This window comes from Lithobates pipiens, unplaced genomic scaffold (assembly GCF_037356315.1).
Source record: "Lithobates pipiens isolate NorthernLeopardFrog02 unplaced genomic scaffold, aLitPip1_a1.2 Scaffold_35, whole genome shotgun sequence".
NCBI classification, from domain to species: Eukaryota; Metazoa; Chordata; class Amphibia; order Anura; family Ranidae; genus Lithobates; species Lithobates pipiens.
Window position 1 is genome coordinate 2584615 of NW_027507811.1, and position 19142 is coordinate 2603756.

Sequence of the window (19142 nt, forward strand, 5' to 3'; positions counted from 1 at the left end):
CCCAAAAAATGCATTTGAAAGACCTCTGCGCAAATGCCATGTGACATAAAATATTGCAACAACTGCTATTTTATTCCCTAGGGTCTCTGCTAAAAAAATATATATAATTTTTGGGGGTCTAAGTGATTTTCTGGCAGAAAATACAGGACTTTTACTTGTAAGCAACAAGTGCCAGAAAAGATTTAGTCTTTAAATGGTTAAACTGAGAACTTCTACACACAGAGATGAGTTCATTCATTCACAAGTGTAAACATTGTATCTTTTTGCTCTTTTCTTGGCAGAGCCCAGAGAGGAAACAAGTCTCTTCTATGAAGACTCAGGCAACTTGCATTGACTTCTATTACAGAAGTAATTTCCAAGTCCTGTAGTTCTAAATCGGCCTTTTTATCAGCTCAATCGGCCGATGCCGATTAATTAAAAAACGGCAAATATCGGTCGACCTCTAGCCATAAGCCACTGCTCCCCACCACCCCTGACGTGCTAGTTTTGAGATTAAACGTACATTACCCAGTAAAACGGGGGTTTGGGCAGACCCTCTAAGAGATAGAACAGCCAGGAGCCTGCAAGGAGACAGGATAGCTGGCAGGGATGTGAGCCCCCACCCTAGGAATTCTTTGATAAGACAGCAGTCAGAGGAGTATTAACCCATTAGTTGTTTGTATTCTCCTCTGAAGCCGTCCGCTGAGAGAGAGAAGGGAATGCTAGCATGTGATAATGTGAAGAGGAGAGAAGATGTTGAAATAGTTAAAGCGGAGGTCCACCCTAAAATGGACCTCCGCTCATCGGAATCCCCCCCCCCTCCGGCGCCACGATTGGCACCTTTCAGGGGGGAGGGGGGTGCAGTTACCTGGATAATCCAGGTAACTGCACCCACTTCCGGGATAGCTGTCTGCGGAAAGGGGGCGTAGATTACGCCCCTTTCCGCAAGTGCCCGCCCCTTTGCGCAAGTGCCCCGCTGCCTGCTGGGAAACACACAGATCCCAGAGGCAGCGGGGACCGTCCTGATTGCGCCGCGCGCCGCGCGCCTCGCGCATGCGCAGTAGGGAACCGGGAAATGAAGCCGAAAGGCTCCATTTCCTAAATCCCATACCCAAGATAGCGGCGGCAGCACCCGAGTGTCGATCTAGAGATCGGCTTCGGGTGCCGACATCGCGGGCGCGAGGGCAAGCAGAGAGAGGGGGGAGAGAGAGTGGGGACAGGGAGACAGAGGGGGGACAGGGAGACAGAGGGGGGAAAAGGGATAGAGAGGGGGGAGAGAGAGTGGGGACAGGGAGACAGAAGGGGGACAGGGAGAGATAGGGGGCAGGGATAGAGAGGGGGACAGGGAGAGAGGGGGAGACAGAGGGGGGACAGGGAGAGATAGGGGGCAGGGATAGAGAGGGGGACAGGGAGAGAGGGGGAGACAGAGGGGGGACAGGGAGAGATAGGGGGCAGGGATAGAGAGGGGGACAGGGAGACAGAGGGGGGGCAGGGAGAGAGAGGGAGGGGAGAGAGAGAGGGGGGACAGGGAGACAGAGGGGGGAGAGAGAGGAAGGAGGGCAGAGAGGGGGGTCAGGGTCTGGTTAGCTACAGACAGTGCTCAGCTCACTCACTTGGAGGGTCTGGGGGGGCTCACAGTCAGCGGCTTCCCGGTGAGTGTCACAACCCTAACACCCACTCCCTTCTCACCACTCCAGCCCAAGCACAACCCACTGTGACAACTCCACCCGGCAGCCATCTTAGTGCACCCAGGCCTTCGCTTTCTGCACAGCCCAGTGCACTTTTTGCCGGCGGCCATCTTGGTACACCCAGTAGGCCCAGCCATGGCCTGTACCCAGTTCTTCCTGTTTTAAACCAGGATGGTTCCTACCACAAACCTGTCTTCCCCAATACGGAAGCACTACCTTCACAGGCGGGATATGTTAATGATGAAGAAGCGTCCGAGTGGGAAGGCCAACAACAGGCAGCAAGGCCACCTGCTGATTTAACCCCCAATCCGGCTCCGGACTCACAGTTCCGAGAGGATCTCAAACATATGCTGGCAACCATAAGAAACAGTGCCCATTCTCAGCCCCCGCCCCAACACCAGTCTCGGTTACCAGAAGGGGCACCAGTGATGTATGTCGCTTTTACCCCATCACAAGCAGCGGCCTTAGTGACATGTCTGCCTGACGCAGAGAAACAGCCAATGCCCTTCTACCGCAGGATAGTGCGGATACAAGAGACTTGATCAGCCTATGCCAAATTAAAGAAGGACATGTCTTTTAGCCAGTCATGCAGGCGGCCCTACTATGATGTCTGCCTGACAAGTGCCACTTCCTACACCACAGGCGTGGAGTTCTGTGCACAACTTCGTGACTGGGCAAAGGAGAAATTGGCAGATCAGTCTATCACAACCCAAGATAAAGGCGAGTCTGCGGAGAAGTATCATGCTAGACTCATAAAGGCCTTTGATGATCTGGGCTTCTCCCACTATGGAAAGGCGCACACACACACGTTATCGGCTGCTTTTGTCTCAGGGCTTAAAGAGGATATCAGAAAAGGCTTGCTCCCCTATCTTTAGAAGACTCATCTGCTTTGTATTCTCTGCCTCTCCTGATGACACTTCATGGAGCAATAACTCCAAGTTCAATACCGCAGGAAGTACTTGACAGAATCCCTGCGTGCCTATGATCCACAGGACTGGAAGACAACTGTCACTTAAAGGTGCCACCAGTTTCAGTCAAGTTCAAAGAGGGCGCATCATTGCCCCGGAAACCACAATACCCCCCCCCCCTAAAGTTAGCTAAATCTGCAGCTATTTTTAAGCATGTCAAGGCCCTCGTGTCAAATGGAGCCCTGATACCCGCTAAAAGAGAACAAGCTACTTGCGGGGGTGTCCCTGACTGCAAAGTACCTCACAGTGGTGGACCATGCAAACGCTCTCTTCAGTGTCCACCCTCACCCCTCCTGCTGGTACCTTTTGCGTTCACCCATCAAAAAACAGCAACATACCTAGACAGTTATGCCAAAAGGGGCACAGAACTCTCCAAGCTAGTTTTCAAAAGCTATGGCTATCATCCTTAACACATATCAAGAGGATCACCTGGAAGTGATTCTCCTCCAATATGCTGATATCCTTCTCCACTGTGCAGCTGACTTACCCACTGTTGAAGTCACCTCAGAAAGCCAGTTATGCTATCTTGCCAAACAGGGCTGCAAAGCCCAAATTGCAGTGGTGCTCAACATCTGTCATTTTTCTTGGACACTGTCTTGTCTCATGGGACAAGACACCTCACTGAAGACAGGGTCAAAGCAATCTCCGACATCCCACTGCCACAAGGCCAGAAGCCCCTTCATTCCTTCCTTGGACTAATTTCCTATTGCAGAGCATGGGTTCCAGAACTCTCCCTACTGATGCAACCTTTGTATGAAGCTCTGAAATCAGACCCCTTTCAGATGTCTCCTGAAGCAATATCCAACTTTGAGGCCTTCAAGCACACCATCTCTGGCGCTAGGGCTCCCAGACTACGACAAAACGTTCAAGCCCTTTGTATCCGAACATCTGGAACATGCTACAGGTTTACTCATCCAATCACACGGCATCTGCCTACGCCCTATAGAATATTATTCCTGTCGGCTGGATGCGATAGCAAGAGGAGGCCCATCGTGTTTGCGAGCTGTCTTTGCTGCACAAGCCTTGTTTGACAAAACTTTGGGCTTGGTCCTCGGACTCTGCCTCGTTCTGCTTGCTCCCCATGACATTGCTCCCATACTCCACCAACATCCAGCCAAAACATCTGTCCACTGCCAGACACTTGAGACTCCTGTGTACCTACCTTCTAGACAGCATTATTCTATTACGTTGTCAAACACTGAAAACTACCACCCTTCTTTCACTTCTCGAGGGGGGAAAGGAGGAGGAGTCCAGTGTTGACTTGTCACCCCATGACTGCATCAAACTAATGCGGCTGGAAACCACGCATCTCCCCACCGTGAGTGAAATACCCCTGCAGGATCCAGGTCACCACTGAAAACTCGGTTCTCCAAACTGATGTCTGCACAGGTGGCAGAGCTGCAAGCACTTATTACAGCATGTAAATTGGCAGAGGGAAAAAGAGCCAACATTCATACGGACTCAAGATATGCTTTCAGCGTTGCCCATGATTTTGGTGTTATCTGGAAGGACAGAGGGTTCCTGACGTCTGAAGGAACACCTGTGAAACATAGCTCAGTCATCAAGGACTTGATGGACGCCCTGCTTCTCCCAACCCAAGTGACTATTCTAAAAGTAAAAGAACACAACAAACTCAACTCGAAGGAAGCTCGAGGCAATCTAGCCGATTCAGCTGCCAAACAGACAGCCAGTGGTCCACGGGAAGTGGACAGCAGGGTGGTAGAAGAAGACCACTCCGTGCTTATCCTACAGACTCTCCCAGTGGACAGAGTTTATCTGAAATAATTACAGGAAGCAGCAAGTCCGGATGAGAAGGAAAGCTGGAAACGGAGAGGAGGAACTCTCAGAGATGGACGATTTGAGTGCAACAAGAAGCCTTGTCTACCCAGGAGTATGTACCCAGCTATGGTGCAATGGGGAAATGGAGCTGCCCACTTGACAAAGACTCTGATGAACTCTCTTATCAAGTACTATGTTACTCCATTGACCAACAACTTCTGCAGATCATGCACTATCTGCAACAAATGTAACCCAGAATGTACAGAAAAGGCACAGAAGAAACACCTGGCAAAAGCTCTATACCCCTTCCAGGGGATACAAATTGATCACTCCCAAATGCCAAAGGAGTGACAGATTCGAATACGCCCTAGAGGAGGTGGACATGACTGCCAGGACCACAGCTAAGGAACTACTGAGTGAGATAGTATGTAGATTTGAGGTCCCAGAGGTGATAGAGAGCGATCAGGCCCAGCCTTCACAGCAACCCTTGCAAAATATTAGGGCAGCACTGGGGGTTCAGTTGGCTCTACACACCCCTTACCACCCTCAAAGTAGCGGAAAGGTAAAAAGGATGAAAGGGACATTAAAAAACAGGATGTTAAAGATGGCCCAAAAGACTAACATGAGTCAGCCAGACAGTTGGCCCATTGTACTGTTCAGTGTCAGACACACACCCCGGGGGAAACATGCCCTATCCCCTTTATGAAATTGTTTGGTTCAGCCCCCAGACTTGGCTGTCACTTTCCCCAACAGTTACAGTTGCAATCTGATGTTGTGTTGACTAATTATGTGACCGCATTATCACAAGAATTAACCCAAATGCATGTCCAGGTGTTTTCTTCCATTCCAGATCCTGAATTAGGTACAGGAACACACCAACTACTGCCTGGAGATTGGGGGCTGGTAAAGAAATTTGTGAGAAAACATTCTCTTGAACCCAGATATGATGGTCCATTCCAAGTTTTGTTGACCACAGCCACCTCAGTCGAATTGGCCGGGAAGAATACCTGAATATACACCTCCCACTGCAAGAAAGCTCCAACCCCTGAGGACAAGATTCCGCCCACTTCATGACGACCATGCTGCCTATCCCTTTTCTGTTTGGTCTAGGGGGGAGGCCCAGGAGGTGGCCATCACAAAAAATGATAACATAATAACATTTTGGTATAACTCTTCAGGTACACATGTGACCACCTTTACCTTTGATTACTGAAAATGCTGCACCACCAAATTGAGGACATGTGCCAGGCATGGTACATGTGTCAACATTCCCTGTCTAAGGGCGGACAGGGGCTTTATGCCATTATTGCACACCACCATTCCTGGCTCCACCTGCCATGGCATGAACTACCTCTGGGCCTGCCCCTGCAGATTGGACTAGGTAGTAATATTTTTCTCTCCCTGTTGGATAGCAACATGGTTTAATATCATACTTCTGGTATTTCATTTCCTTGTTGATACAGCCAGTTGGCCTAAGTTGGAATGAAACACATCAAAGCTTTGTAGCATATCAGAATAACTATGGCTTGGCTCAAGCCCACCTGCTGTGATATGTGTGATTACAGGTTTCAAAGAGAATAATAGCTAGCTAAGACAGCCCAGGGCTAATAGAGATGATTCATGGACAAACACTGCCCCCCAGAGGCCAATTACTGCAAGACAGCCAGTAATATAATCTATTCAGGAAGACTGTCCTGTGAACACTCTGATTCGTCCAAGACTGAGTGGGGCTGGCAATGGGGGGGGGGGGGGGGTTTGGATGAGATGTAAACAAAGAGCTCTCTCTCTTCCGATGCCGGCCTTTGCCTGAGCCACATTGGTTCTCTCTCTCTCTCTCTCTTCCCCTTTCCCTTTGGATCATGGCTTGGGCCTAAGCCTTATGGCTCTGGCCCTCTCTTTCAACATCTAGGGACCAGCTAAAGAGTGTATGCTACAGGATGTGATAAGTATATTCTTATATTATGTTCTGTTTGTAAGCATTGTAATATCTTTTAATACTTTGTTAGCGTTTTCTTATTTCCTTGGGAAATAAGACTTTATTATTTATAAATCGTGTGTTTGGTGTCATAACTAACCTTGTATTATAGTGATATCATTAATATCGTGGTCAGAGGTTTAATAGACTAACTAACTATAGGGATTAGACAAATGAATATATATAGGTACAATAATATTTATTGTATCTTTATTACTTCACTCCCCCCTTGGTGGGAGTGGAGAAGACCACATCTATAATGATATACAGTACATACACACACAGCACAAGGCCGTGCTCACACTATGAGACGTTTCTCATGGCTGCAGTTCCTCTGAGCTCCACAAGGTGGTGATGTCACTCTTACCCAGACAGGAAGTCTCTATGGAAGACAGGAAGTGATGTCAGGTACAGACAGGAAGTTCCGGGTGAGAGGTGAGTTGGGGGAAGTAGAGAGGAGACATCGCTGGAATCGCCAGCAGAGGAGGTAATAAGATCTTCTTTTCTATATACACCCAGTAACCCCCCCCGTCATGTCCGTCCTCTTCCTCCATAGTCACTGTGACGTCTTTTATCTCCAGTAGATGATGATACACACAGATTTTACCGTGTATGAAATTTTTTTTATTTTTTTTTAAAGCCCAGCTCCGGGGAAATGAAAAATGATTGAAATCTAAATGAGCATTTGACCCTTACATAGCGGAGGCAACTCAACTCCAAAGGTTACATGGTTGTTTCAGTGTAGGGAACCAGGAAAAACACGGTTATTTAAGTTTGCTCCCCGGCTTGTCAGCACTCTCCTCTAATCCCCTACGATTCAGCTGTCCTCCCATCTCTCCATTATTGTGATTAATAGTGTAAATTTTATTTATAAATTGACCCCTGGCTAACCCAAATAACTTGTTCCAATTTACATTTGTGCAGCCCACCTATTAACCCCTTATATCCCCATCTGAATATTGTACAACCAACCAATACAACCGATAATTCTCCGCTATCCATCTACAGAGAAACCCGCAGAGATCACATGACCACATCACTGAGGATGGAGGAGGACCGGAGTCACATGACTGAGAAGATACTAAACCTCACCCTGGAGATCATCTACCTGCTGACCGGAGAGGTGAGGAGGATTCTGGGAGGTCACATGACATCACTCTTATCTCTATTAATAAAACACAGACCTGACCGGAGAGGTGAGGAGGATTCTGGGAGGTCACATGACATCACTCTTATCTCTAATAATAAAACACAGACCTGACCGGAGAGGTGAGGAGGATTCTGGGAGGTCACATGACATCACTCTTATCCCTATTAATAAAACACAGACCTGACCGGAGAGGTGAGGAGGATTCTGGGAGGTCACATGACATCACTCTTATCCCTATTAATAAAACACAGACCTGACCGGAGAGGTGAGGAGGATTCTGGGAGGTCACATGACATCACTCTTATCTCTATTAATAAAACACAGACCTGACCAGAGAGGTGAGGAGGATTCTGGGAGGTCACATGACATCACTCTTATCTCTAATAATAAAACACAGACCTGACCGGAGAGGTGAGGAGGATTCTGGGAGGTCACATGACATCACTCTTATCCCTATTAATAAAACACAGACCTGACCGGAGAGGTGAGGAGGATTCTGGGAGGTCACATGACATCACTCTTATCTCTATTAATAAAACACAGACCTGACCGGAGAGGTGAGGAGGATTCTGGGAGGTCACATGACATCACTCTTATCTCTAATAATAAAACACAGACCTGACCGGAGAGGTGAGGAGGATTCTGGGAGGTCACATGACATCACTCTTATCCCTATTAATAAAACACAGACCTGACCGGAGAGGTGAGGAGGATTCTGGGAGGTCACATGACATCACTCTTATCTCTATTAATAAAACACAGACCTGACCGGAGAGGTGAGGAGGATTCTGGGAGGTCACATGACATCACTCTTATCTCTATTAATAAAACACAGACCTGACCGGAGAGGTGAGGAGGATTCTGGGAGGTCACATGACATCACTCTTATCTCTATTAATAAAACAGACCTGACCGGAGAGGTGAGGAGAATTCTGGGAGGTCACATGACATCACTCTTATCTCTAATAATAAAACACAGACCTGACCGGAGAGGTGAGGAGGATTCTGGGAGGTCACATGACATCACTCTTATCCCTATTAATAAAACACAGACCTGACCGGAGAGGTGAGGAGGATTCTGGGAGGTCACATGACATCACTCTTATCTCTATTAATAAAACACAGACCTGACCGGAGAGGTGAGGAGGATTCTGGGAGGTCACATGACATCACTCTTATCTCTATTAATAAAACACAGACCTGACCGGAGAGGAGAGGAGGATTCTGGGATTCTAACATGATGTTCCTATTGGTTCCCCAATACAGAGATTTCCTCTTGTGAAGTCCGGTGATCATATGACCATCACAGTGCCTCCATGTGACTCCCTAAAACCTGAGAGACACAACATGGAGAAGATTCTAGAAGTCACCAAGAAGATGATGGAGCTGCTGACAGGAGAGGTGAGGAGGATTCTGGGAATTCTGGGACATTATCCAGTAACAGACAAGGGATGTGTCTGGATGGTGACTGTATCATTGTGTGTGTCAGGTTCCTATAAGGTGTCAGGATGTCACTGTCTATTTCTCCATGGAGGAGTGGGAGTATTTAGAAGGACACAAGGATCTCTACAAGGACGTCATGATGGACAATCAGCCGCCCCTCACATCACCGGGTAAGAGGAGACTTTATTGTAAAGGAGAGAGCAGTACGGAGGCTCCACCCATCCCCCATCATCTGATAAACACATAGAAACAATGTATTCAGTCAGTGTGTGTGTTTCCTACAGATGGATCCAGTAATGGGAACCCACCAGAGAGATGTCCCCGTCCTCTGTATTCCCGGGATTCCACACAGGAAGGTCACACCATCCCCCACCATCATCAGGTAGATGAGGAACAATTATTGGTAGTTGTGATTTATACACAGCATGTTTGTTACAATGAATGTTTTATTATATATTCAGAGTGGAAACCTCAGGGATTATAATATTATTGTTAAGAAAGAGTTTATAGAAGAAGATGAGGAGTATGGAGTGATGGAGGAGTTTTCAGAAGGACACAAGGATATGATGGAGCCACCAAATACCAGGAACCCACCAGAGAGATGTCCCCGTCCTCTGTATTCCCGGGATTCCACACAGGAAGGTCACACCATCCCCCACTGTTACAAGGTTGGTAGGATGGAACATCTAGAACATGGACTCATAAAGATGATGTGTGAAGTTTCTTTTTGTGTTGTTATAATATTCACGCTTATATTTTACAGATGATATTTTCTCTCATTTTCTTGGTTTAGGGTGAAGATCTGATAGATATAAAAGTTGAGGTGAAATCAGAAGAAGAAGAGAGGTATGTGAGGGATGATCAGCAGTCTATGGAGGAGGATGGAATAACGGGGACATTTATAGAGGAGGACACTCCTACAGAGATCAGCACAGGTGGGTCATTAACACTAAATCCATTCCTCCACCCATACTGCTCACTGATTGGTCCAGAGTAGGGCGGGGGCTGGGTGATATCAGCCTGTAATCCCCTGGTCACTTTCCTGAGCTGTGTTCCCCGTCCTGTATTCCTGGATTTCTCTCCGATAATCTTCCTTCTCTGTGCTGCCAACACAATTTATGGATCTAGACTGGATTTATGGAGATTCTGGGGATCAGCTGGAAGAAAATATTGAATTTCACCATAGGCGGTACTAGATCTAGGCATCTGGGGTATGTACCTTGGGTCTTCTGCCCCATGCCCGGGTCTAGCAAGATCTCTGACAGAAGAATCCCCCCCGGGGTTACTTGCTCTGTTATTTGCTGGCTGTGCCGGGTGGAGGGATATGTCTGTATAGTCTCAGACCCAAGTCACTGAGTGCAGTCTCAGGAGATGGGAGGAGCGGTGTGGGACCTCTGAAACTTGTCTCACGTAAACATTTAATCTTCCACTGATTACTGATCATCAATATTATGAGTCCTGACCCCTGCACCAGAGGCGGCTCTAGGCTTTAGGCGAAACTTACACATGAGGCCCCACTCATGGCCATAATGGGAAAAAAATTTCAAGTAATAAAAATGGCTGCAGAAAGATGCACGGATATAGCACACAGTTCATCAGCACCACTTCCAGGCCTCACCCATCAGACATATGCAGCCAAAATAACATCTGGGACCCAGCAAGGTGGCAACCCACCCCTCTAAGAATTTCCCATGCCTTGGGAGGAAGATGAGTGGGGGATCCCAGCACAGTGCATAGATAGAGGGAGGAGGGAGAGAGAGAGAGAGAGTGAGTGGTGGGAAGGGGTGAGTGGGTGTGAGAGAGACTGGGGGTGACATAGAGGAGGGAGGTGAGAAAGAGAGGGGGTGAGGGAGAGAGAGAAGGGTTATTGAAGAGAGGGGTGGTGCGAGAGAGAAAGAGATGAGGGAGGAGGGTGACATAAAGAGAGAGGGGTGAGAGGGAGGAGTGGGAGAGAGAGATAGGAGGAGGTGAGAAAGGGGGGTGAGAGAGATCCCTAGCCCTGACCCTCCTGTGTTCCATGTTCCAGTCTATGAGAGCACTGGGGGGGGAGTAGAGGCCGAAAGCACTGGGGAAGGTGGAGAGCATAGGAGGGGTGGGGGCTGGAGAGCGCTGGGGGGGGAGCTTGAGAGGAGGGGAATCAGAAAGAATTGGAGTGGAAAGCAGGAGGAGCTGGAGAGCAGGGAGGTGGAGAGCACTGGGGGAGGAGCCAGGGGGCACAAGGAGGGGCCGGAGAGCATGGGGGCAGAGCCAGGGAGGGGCTGGAGAGCAGGGGGCAGAGCCAGGGAGCACAAGGAGGGGCCAGAGAACAAGGGGTGGAGCCAGGGATCACAAGGATGGGGCGGAGAGCATGGGGGCCCAGAAGAAGTTAGATGGGAGGCCTGCATATAGAGGAATTGATCTTTCTATATTCCTCCTGCAGCCACTGAATGCTCACTTCTCCTCTCCCTCCTGCAGACATTCAGCCACTGCAGGAGAAATATAGAAAAATCAATTCCTCTATATGCAGGCACCCACTGCTCCTCCTATCCAGGCACACAGGGAGGCTGCACGGGCACTCACGTTCTCTCTGGTTGGCCAGGCGACATCAGGAGATTTGGAGGCGGAGCTCCTTCATCTTCAGTCACGAGGTAGCTCAGCTGGAGGCAGGTGCGGAGAGGTCGGGTGAGTGGCGCAGGCTGAAGGAGCAGCCCAGCTGCGGCTCCAACATGGACATGCCGCCCGCACACACACCTTGTAGAGATGGCACCTGGAGCCGGGTGCTGTCATCCGGCCGCTGCCGTCACCTAGAGGCTTCTACTGTCCCTCTCCCCTCACCTGCTGCCACCGGACAGGGATGCAGCCGCTCCGTGCTGGGGCCGCTATTCCTCGGGCAGTACCCGATTTGTCAGTCAGCCCCTGGGCCACAGAGTCCCAGCGGGGGTAGGCAGAACCACCGGCGTCAACATCAGCGATTGAGCACAAGCAAATTAAGTAGCTGCGAGGCCCCTGTGAGTGTGAGGCCTTAGGCGTCCTCCTCTGCCCTGCACTATATACTCTATGTTGTACATTACTTATTCCTGACTTCTGCTCTCTCCCCTCCACCCACTGCTATATATACACATAATATGTATTCTATTTTGTTACACCCATTTCCTACCAGCTGGACATTTTATATCTGATGATGTGATTGGAGCACAGACTTTTACATGTTGATAATGTGATAACATCCTCCAAGTTGACCTCCAAGATCCCCGCCGAATAGCGTAGCCCCATGACGAGCGGCGACGAGCGTGGAGAGCGTAGCCGTCAGCGAGATCGAGACCGAGGCCGAGACGCTTCACTGACCCAGGAATAGCATACTCTGCGTAAGCCAGTAACAGCGACCCCGCGTGGCGGAGGGGGGCGGAGAAGGTGGAGCAGTCAGGTGGACAGACCGCTGAAGGAGTGAGCGTCTCAGGAACCAGCGGACAGGAGAACGGCGGAAATACTGCACGGCAGCTCTCAACCCGCGAAGATTAATGCTTGTAAGGGTGTCCCGCTGAGGGAATAGGAGAGCGGCGGAGCGGAGCCAGGAGTCAGTGGACCCAAGCTGTAGAGGACGACACTGCAAGGAAAGGTACCTGATGGGGAAGGGGAGAATGACTAGGTGCATGAAATGATCAAATTGTTCTGTGAAAGGCTGTGAACAAATAGAGGACTGTTACAGAGATAGAGACCTGGGACGCTGATGGACAATAGTTAATGTGACTGGTTTAAGTCGGCTAATAAGAAGGGAAAAGTTCCTATCTACCTCACAGGTTGTTTGGAGGGTATTATCATAATCAGCACATCACCTCCCCCCACAAGCCAACACGGTCTAGACACTGCAAGTAACAAGTAATAAAGTAAAAGACTGCAGCAAGCCCTGAAAATACATAGGTCGGCCCGGGAGTGCACCAGCGTATATCGGCCGCTGCTCACGCACCTAGAAAGCCCCAAATTACACCCCGATTGGACTTAAATCCAAGAATAAGGGAACCCTCATAAAACTGAAAGACGAAAGAGAGAGGGACTGCGGCAACTACAGGCAACTACAGGCAACTACAGGGAAAAGTGTGTCTGTACTCTGTTGGGGCCCTTTTTGGATTGGAGAGTCCTTCTCTCATCGGATTGCTTGATCTGGACTTGGAGCCTCTTCCCCTTTTTTTTTTTTCTCTTTTTTTCTCTTTCTTCTCATCCCCTCCCCCGCCTTTTTTTTTTTAACCCCAACAATTCCGCTATGGAAGAGTATTTGAATATCTGTGCCCCTTCCAAGAAGTATTGAGATCAAAGTGGAGACCTGGGAAGGAATCGTCCCTACGTTACAGAAGGACACTACCTTACCTATTGAGCCAAAGGCAGAGGCAAGGGGGGCAGAGACAATAAATAATCTCTAGCCTAGGAGAGGGGAAACGAGAAAGGGGTTGGAGAGGATACGGCCGGCAATTGATGAAATTTTGGAAGACCCGGGTACCCCAATATACTCGAGAAAAGACGACTTACTTTACCCCCCTGACCCCTTCAGGAGATATTTGCCTTTGTTTTCTTTACAGTCTGACTGCCTATGAGGGTACCACCCTCTCTTTTCTTGATCTTGTTTGATGCATATGTAGAAGGTCTTTATTGACATTTTTTTTTTTTTGCATGCACTGGAAAAGGGGATTCGGGTGGATCCCGGGAAGGTTTACCCCTCAGGGGTCTACACGAGTCCCTCTGAAGGGCCGTTCAGGGTTTAGAAAGGTGGGAGGTAGTAGAAATAAACCGGGAATCTTGGAAAGAAAGGCAGGAAGAAAGAATGAGGGGGAAGGCAAAAGCAGGAAAAAATGCCCCGCCAGTATCCAGCCCCGGGGGGATTCAGAGATATATGGCAAGTAACATCACCAACACCAGTACTCTAGAGGAGGGACAGGAAAGCCCAAAACAAGGAGGGGGAAGGAGGTCAGGTCCGAGTAGACAGAAGTTAGGAGAGGAAGGTAAGGGAGTGAAGGTAAATGGGGCTAAAAGCGGGGGGATGAAAGAGACAAGCCTCACAACACAAAACCCAGCTAGAGGCCTAAGAGATAAAGAGGAGGAAAGAACAATAGAAGAATCAGTGCCCGAGGAAGAGACCTTGCGACCAGGCCCCCAAGTGGAGACTACTTTGATAAAAGAGATGTTGGGGGAAATGTTCGCAAAAATGGAGGCGGCCTTGAAGACAGAAATAGCTGGGGTACGTGCAGACATAGGTCGTGTACTGGAGAGGGTAGAGGAGATTGAAGATAGAATTGACAACCAGGAGCTTAGGATAGACGAGATAGCAGAACAGGTACAGAATCTCCAGAAAACAAATAGGTCCCTCCTGTACAAATTAGAAGATCAAGAAAATAGGAGTAGGAGGAGGAATGTACGTATTAAAGGTATCCCCGAAAAATATGGTACCACTGAGCTGGGTAAAATAGTGCAGCAGGTCTTTAACCCGCTATTACAAAAGGAGCCCACTGAAAGTATAAAGCTAGACAGGGTTCATAGGATTGCAACCAGGGGGGCAGTAAGCAAGGAAGCCATACGAGACGTGATTGTCAGGTTCCACTACGCAGAGGAGAAAGGGCAATTAATGGGGAAACTAAGGGCAGAGCCGGAGCTCTCCTTTGAGGGTGCAGAGCTGCGAGTGTTTTCAGACTTAGCCCCGGAAACACTGAGGAGAAGGAGACTGTTAAAACCCCTAACGGAAGCTATGAACGCGGCGGGAGTCCCCTATCAGTGGGGCTTCCCAGCGTGCCTGAGAGGGCGAAGAGACGGCCGCTCAGCGGTTCTGCGCTTCCCGGAGGACCTAAGAGGGTTTTGTGAGAGCTTAGAGATTACCCCCCCTTCCCTACCAGGTTGGCAGGAAGAAATAGATACACACTCCTCCCAAAGTAAATTAAGATGGCAGAGAAGGAGAAATAGAGAGACGAATGGCAGGGAAGGAGATAACAGAAACAGGGGGCAACAATGCTGAAGGTCAGGTGGGGCTGGGGAAGGAGAGGGGGAGATGGAGAGGGGAGGAGGGAGTCGTCACTGTCGGGTAGGCGCCACCAGGTGTGAACCCCCGGGTAAATATGAGATACAGACGTTATCAGAGGGATAAAGGTCGGTTTCATATATCCATAAAATGGGGGAGAGTCCCCCGCCAACGTCTGCAGTTGCAGAGTTGGGGAGGGGGGGAGGGAGGGAGGGAGGGATGGGGGGAGGGAGGGAAGGGCGGGTTGGGTTTTTTTTATTATTTTTTTTTGGTATGTCCTTCGTGTCCTCCCTGCCCCCTCTGGGTCGATATTCGTTGAATAACAGAATAGCTGTCAATGGTTCTGATTAATGTGATAACATATAATGTGAGGGGACTAAATACAAAAGAAAAAAGATACAAAATTAATAAAGAACTTCAATTTATGGGGGGAAATGTTATATGCCTCCAAGAAACATATATTACCAGTAACTCAGGGATAAAACTGTCATCACCCCAATTCCCAATGTGGTTCTATGGAGACTCTCCCTCGGTGCATTCCAGAGGGATAGCTATTGGTTTTGATAAATCAGTAAGATTCGAAATAGAGGAACGATTGACGGACCCAGAGGGGAGATATTTATTTTTAAAGGGTAAACTGGGAAATATGCAATGCACCATTGTCAATGTGTACGCACCAAATAGAAACCAAGAGAAATTTCTATTGAGAGTATTAAGTAAATTGGAGGAATTTAGAACGGGTATGGTAATCCTAGCAGGTGACCTAAACTGGTGTTTAGACCCTAAGTTGGACTCCTCAGCGGGTGGTATACGGGGGGCAGAACAGCGGTATAGAAAAATAAACAAAGCATTGACTAACGCACAGCTTCATGATGTTTGGAGGGTCAACCACCAAAAAGAACGGGATTATACCCATTTCTCCTCAGTCCATAAAACCTTCACAAGACTGGACTATATATTTGTAGGACAACAATTAATGGCCAATATAAAAAAATCAGAAATTAAACCAATTACCCTATCCGATCATGCCCCTGTGAAAATCCAACTAGAAATACAGGGCCATATGGGGACAGGAAGCGCCTGGAAATTGAATGACTCACTCATCCAAGAACAAGACGTAAGTATAAAAATTTTGCAGGAATTAAGGGATTTTTATGAGGTGAACGATACAGTAGAATGTTCAAAGGCTACTATCTGGGAGACACATAAGGTGGTTATCAGAGGGATTTTGATAGGAATTGGCGCTGGGAAGAAGAGAGACAGGGAAAAGGTGAAGGCCCAGCTCTATAAAGAAATAGAGGAACTCGAACAAATGACTAGACCTAGAGGGCTCCAAGAAACCCAGGAACTACAAAAAAAAAAAAAAAGGGAGTTTGAAGAATTATTAGAACAAGAGAGGAGGACAGCTTTCCATAAAATAAATAGAGAGAGACACTTATGGGGGAACAAGTCAAGTAAGTGGTTAGCAAGAAGAGTAAAAGAACAGAAAAATAGGACCTACATACCGAAGATCAGAGACAAAAAGGGTGAGATGAAATTCGCAACACCGGAGATCGCAGAGAACTTCCATCAATATTACAGTGTTTTATATAATATAGGTAATAGAAGGGAGGAGGGGGGGAAAAGGAAAGAAACAATCAGGGAATATCTAGAAAAGCTCGACCTCCCAAAAGATAGACGGGAAGAGAGGCAGGAATTAGAGACCCCAATCTCAGTTATGGAAGTGGAAAAAGCAATTAAAGATACAGCTTTAGGGGGAAGCCCGGGCCCAGATGGTTACTCGATTTTATATTATAAAAAATTTCAAAGTTTTTTGGCTCCTAAACTATGTGAATATTTCAATGAGGTAGGGGAGGGGGGGGGCCTTTCGTGAAGAGGCCCTGCTCGCTCATATCACACTGATCTTAAAGGAAGGTAAGGACCCCGCAGCAGTGGAGAGTTATAGGCCGATATCATTGTTGAACACGGACGTGAAGATCTACGCGAAAATTTTGGCCGAGCGACTGAAAACACTCCTCCCCGAGTGGATCCATACCGATCAGGTGGGATTCGTCCAGGGACGAGAGGGGAGGGATAATTCTTTGAAATCAATTATGTTGATACAGGAAACATCTAGAAGAGAGATCCCCACGCTGCTACTGTCGGTAGACGCTGAGAAAGCCTTCGATAGAACGGACTGGGAGTTCATAAATGGGACCTTGGAACACATGGGCCTGGGCGTTAGAATGATGAAGTGGGTCAAAGCGTTATATAATAAACCGACAGCAAGGATTAAGGTAAACGGCTCCCTGTCCCGCCCCCTTGAATTGTTCAACGGGACGAGACAGGGATGCCCCCTATCCCCGATACTCTTTGTGATTGCCTTGGAGCCGTTATTGGCAGCAATACGGGGAAACCGGGACTTGCGGGGAATCGAGGTGGGGGGAAGAGAGTATAAGGTCTCTGCATTCGCCGATGATCTGCTATTATATATCACATATCCCAGAATATCGATCCCGGCGGCAGTGAAGGAAATGGAACAGTACGGTCGACTATCAAATTTTAAAGTGAATTTATCAAAAACAGAAATATTAAACCTAAATATACCTGAAGTGGAGCAAAGAGAACTAACCGCTAGTCTACCCTTTAGATGGAGCGGAGGGGAACTGAGCTACCTGGGGATAAAATTAACAGCAAAAAGGGCGAATTTGTATGAAGCTAATTATATTCCTCTGCTGAATAAAATTAAATCCCAAATGAAAAACATGAAACATAAAGGACTATCCTGGATAGGCAGAGTGAATGTAATAAAAATGTTCATATTACCCACGGTATTATATACATTCCAAATGATCCCTGTCTCCCTGCCGGGAAGCTTTTTTAGAAAACTAAAATCCTTAGTCCTTGCATTTATATGGCATCCAAAAAAAGCGCGTATTGCGCATAGAGTTCTTGTGAGGGAAAAGGAAGGAGGAGGAGTGGGTCTCCCAGACTTCAAAAAATATCATGAGGCCATAATATTATCCAGGATAGCAGACTGGATACATAATTTAAAGGAAAAGAGCTGGGCGGAGCTTGAAACCAGATTAAGTGGGACGGAATTAGCTAAAATGATTTGGATACTGGCCCAGGTGCGGAATCTAGGAACAGGCACTAGTATAATTACAAGACACACATTTAGAATATGGGATAAAGTAAATAAGTTACACAATTGGACATATAATTCTCCACTAATGTCACTACTCGACACAAAATATTTTTTGCCAGGATTGGAAGAGCGGTTGTACTACAGTAGATGGGCACAGAAAGCAGAAGTAACACTAGGAGAGGTGATTAAAGGAAATAGGATGGTAACGTATAGGGAAATCACAGAAGAATGGGGACATAGACCATTAGATAGATGGAGACATAATCAAATACTACACTTTACACAAGGGCTCCCACAGCCCTTACGAGGAATGAATGAGTTAAGGCCATTAGAAAAATTATTTAAAGATGCACATTGTATAGTGAAGAGGGTCTCCAAATTATACAAAATATTACGAGGGGAGGGAGAGGGTGAAGTACCTGAATATGTAGGGAAATGGGAAGGGGAATTGGGGACACTTAGAAACGATGAACACAGAAGGAAATTAGTAAAAATGACACATGCACTAGCGAAAGATTCACAAACTTATGAAATGGCGTACAAATTAATAGCGAGGTGGTACATGACGCCCACAAGAATGCAGAAACTAAGAGGTGGAGAGGAATCTATGTGTTGGAGGGAATGTAAGGAACAAGGCTCGTTTAAACATATATGGTGGGATTGCCCAAAAATAAGACCTTTCTGGGATAAGATAATTGAAAACATTTTTTTGATAACCGGAAGGAGGATTAGGAAATGCCCATGGACCTGCCTGTTCCACGATACAGACATGGGAGTAAGGCAGTACAAAGCTTCCCTCGTCCCTTATCTTTTGAATGCAGCCAAAGCCTTAATCCCAAATCATTGGGGGGATCCTCAGGGGCCGACAATTCTTGAGTGGGTGAAGAGGGTGGAGCAGATTAGGCGGATGGAAGATTCGATCAATAAAACCCAGGAGATAGAAAGTGAAATTCAAGGAAAGTGGCAAAAATGGCTGACATTCTTAGAGAGTGGGAACTGCCATGTCTGATTAGTAAGGGAAGGGAACAGGGAGGAGGACGAAGGACATGGGAGGAG

At 47.7% G+C, this 19142-nt stretch overlaps 4 protein-coding genes across 6 annotated transcripts in view; 2 read left to right on the plus strand and 2 right to left on the minus strand.

The window, feature by feature from the left end:
* LOC143956045 (uncharacterized) overlaps window positions 1-19142 on the minus strand; it is a 296417-nt gene that overhangs the window by 117156 nt on the left and 160119 nt on the right. The window lies entirely within an intron of this gene.
* Window positions 1-19142, minus strand: part of LOC143955742 (uncharacterized) — a 273000-nt gene that overhangs the window by 94563 nt on the left and 159295 nt on the right. The gene's annotated exons all lie outside the window — the stretch shown is intronic.
* Window positions 1-19142, plus strand: part of LOC143955332 (uncharacterized) — a 58153-nt gene that overhangs the window by 5828 nt on the left and 33183 nt on the right.
* LOC143955937 (uncharacterized) lies at window positions 6159-10769 on the plus strand. 3 transcript variants are annotated; one of them, XM_077466064.1, is made up of 4 exons: window positions 6885-7512; window positions 8806-9364; window positions 9444-9650; window positions 9776-10769. In XM_077466064.1, exons 3-4 carry the CDS (start codon window positions 9516-9518, stop codon window positions 9977-9979), a joined length of 339 nt encoding a protein of 112 aa, XP_077322190.1. In that variant the 5' UTR covers window positions 6885-7512; window positions 8806-9364; window positions 9444-9515; the 3' UTR covers window positions 9980-10769. The 3 variants fall into 3 exon arrangements, with proteins under 3 accessions (XP_077322189.1, XP_077322188.1, XP_077322190.1); XM_077466063.1 differs by lacking the exons at window positions 9444-9650; window positions 9776-10769 and adding an exon at window positions 6159-6339 and having other exon boundaries at window positions 7398-7512; window positions 8806-9359; XM_077466062.1 differs by lacking the exons at window positions 9444-9650; window positions 9776-10769 and adding an exon at window positions 6346-6876 and having other exon boundaries at window positions 7398-7512; window positions 8806-9359.

Bases quoted from the DNA above. Each gene is read 5' to 3' on its own strand.
- LOC143955937 (XM_077466062.1), top strand. From the start codon at position 6,791: ATGTCAGGTACAGACAGGAAGTTCCGGGTGAGAGGTGAGTTGGGGGAA. The intron at 6,877-7,397 runs GTAATAAGATCT...ATCCATCTACAG, and splicing joins TGGAATCGCCAGCAGAGGAG to AGAAACCCGCAGAGATCACA. The intron at 7,513-8,805 runs GTGAGGAGGATT...TCCCCAATACAG, and splicing joins TCTACCTGCTGACCGGAGAG to AGATTTCCTCTTGTGAAGTC.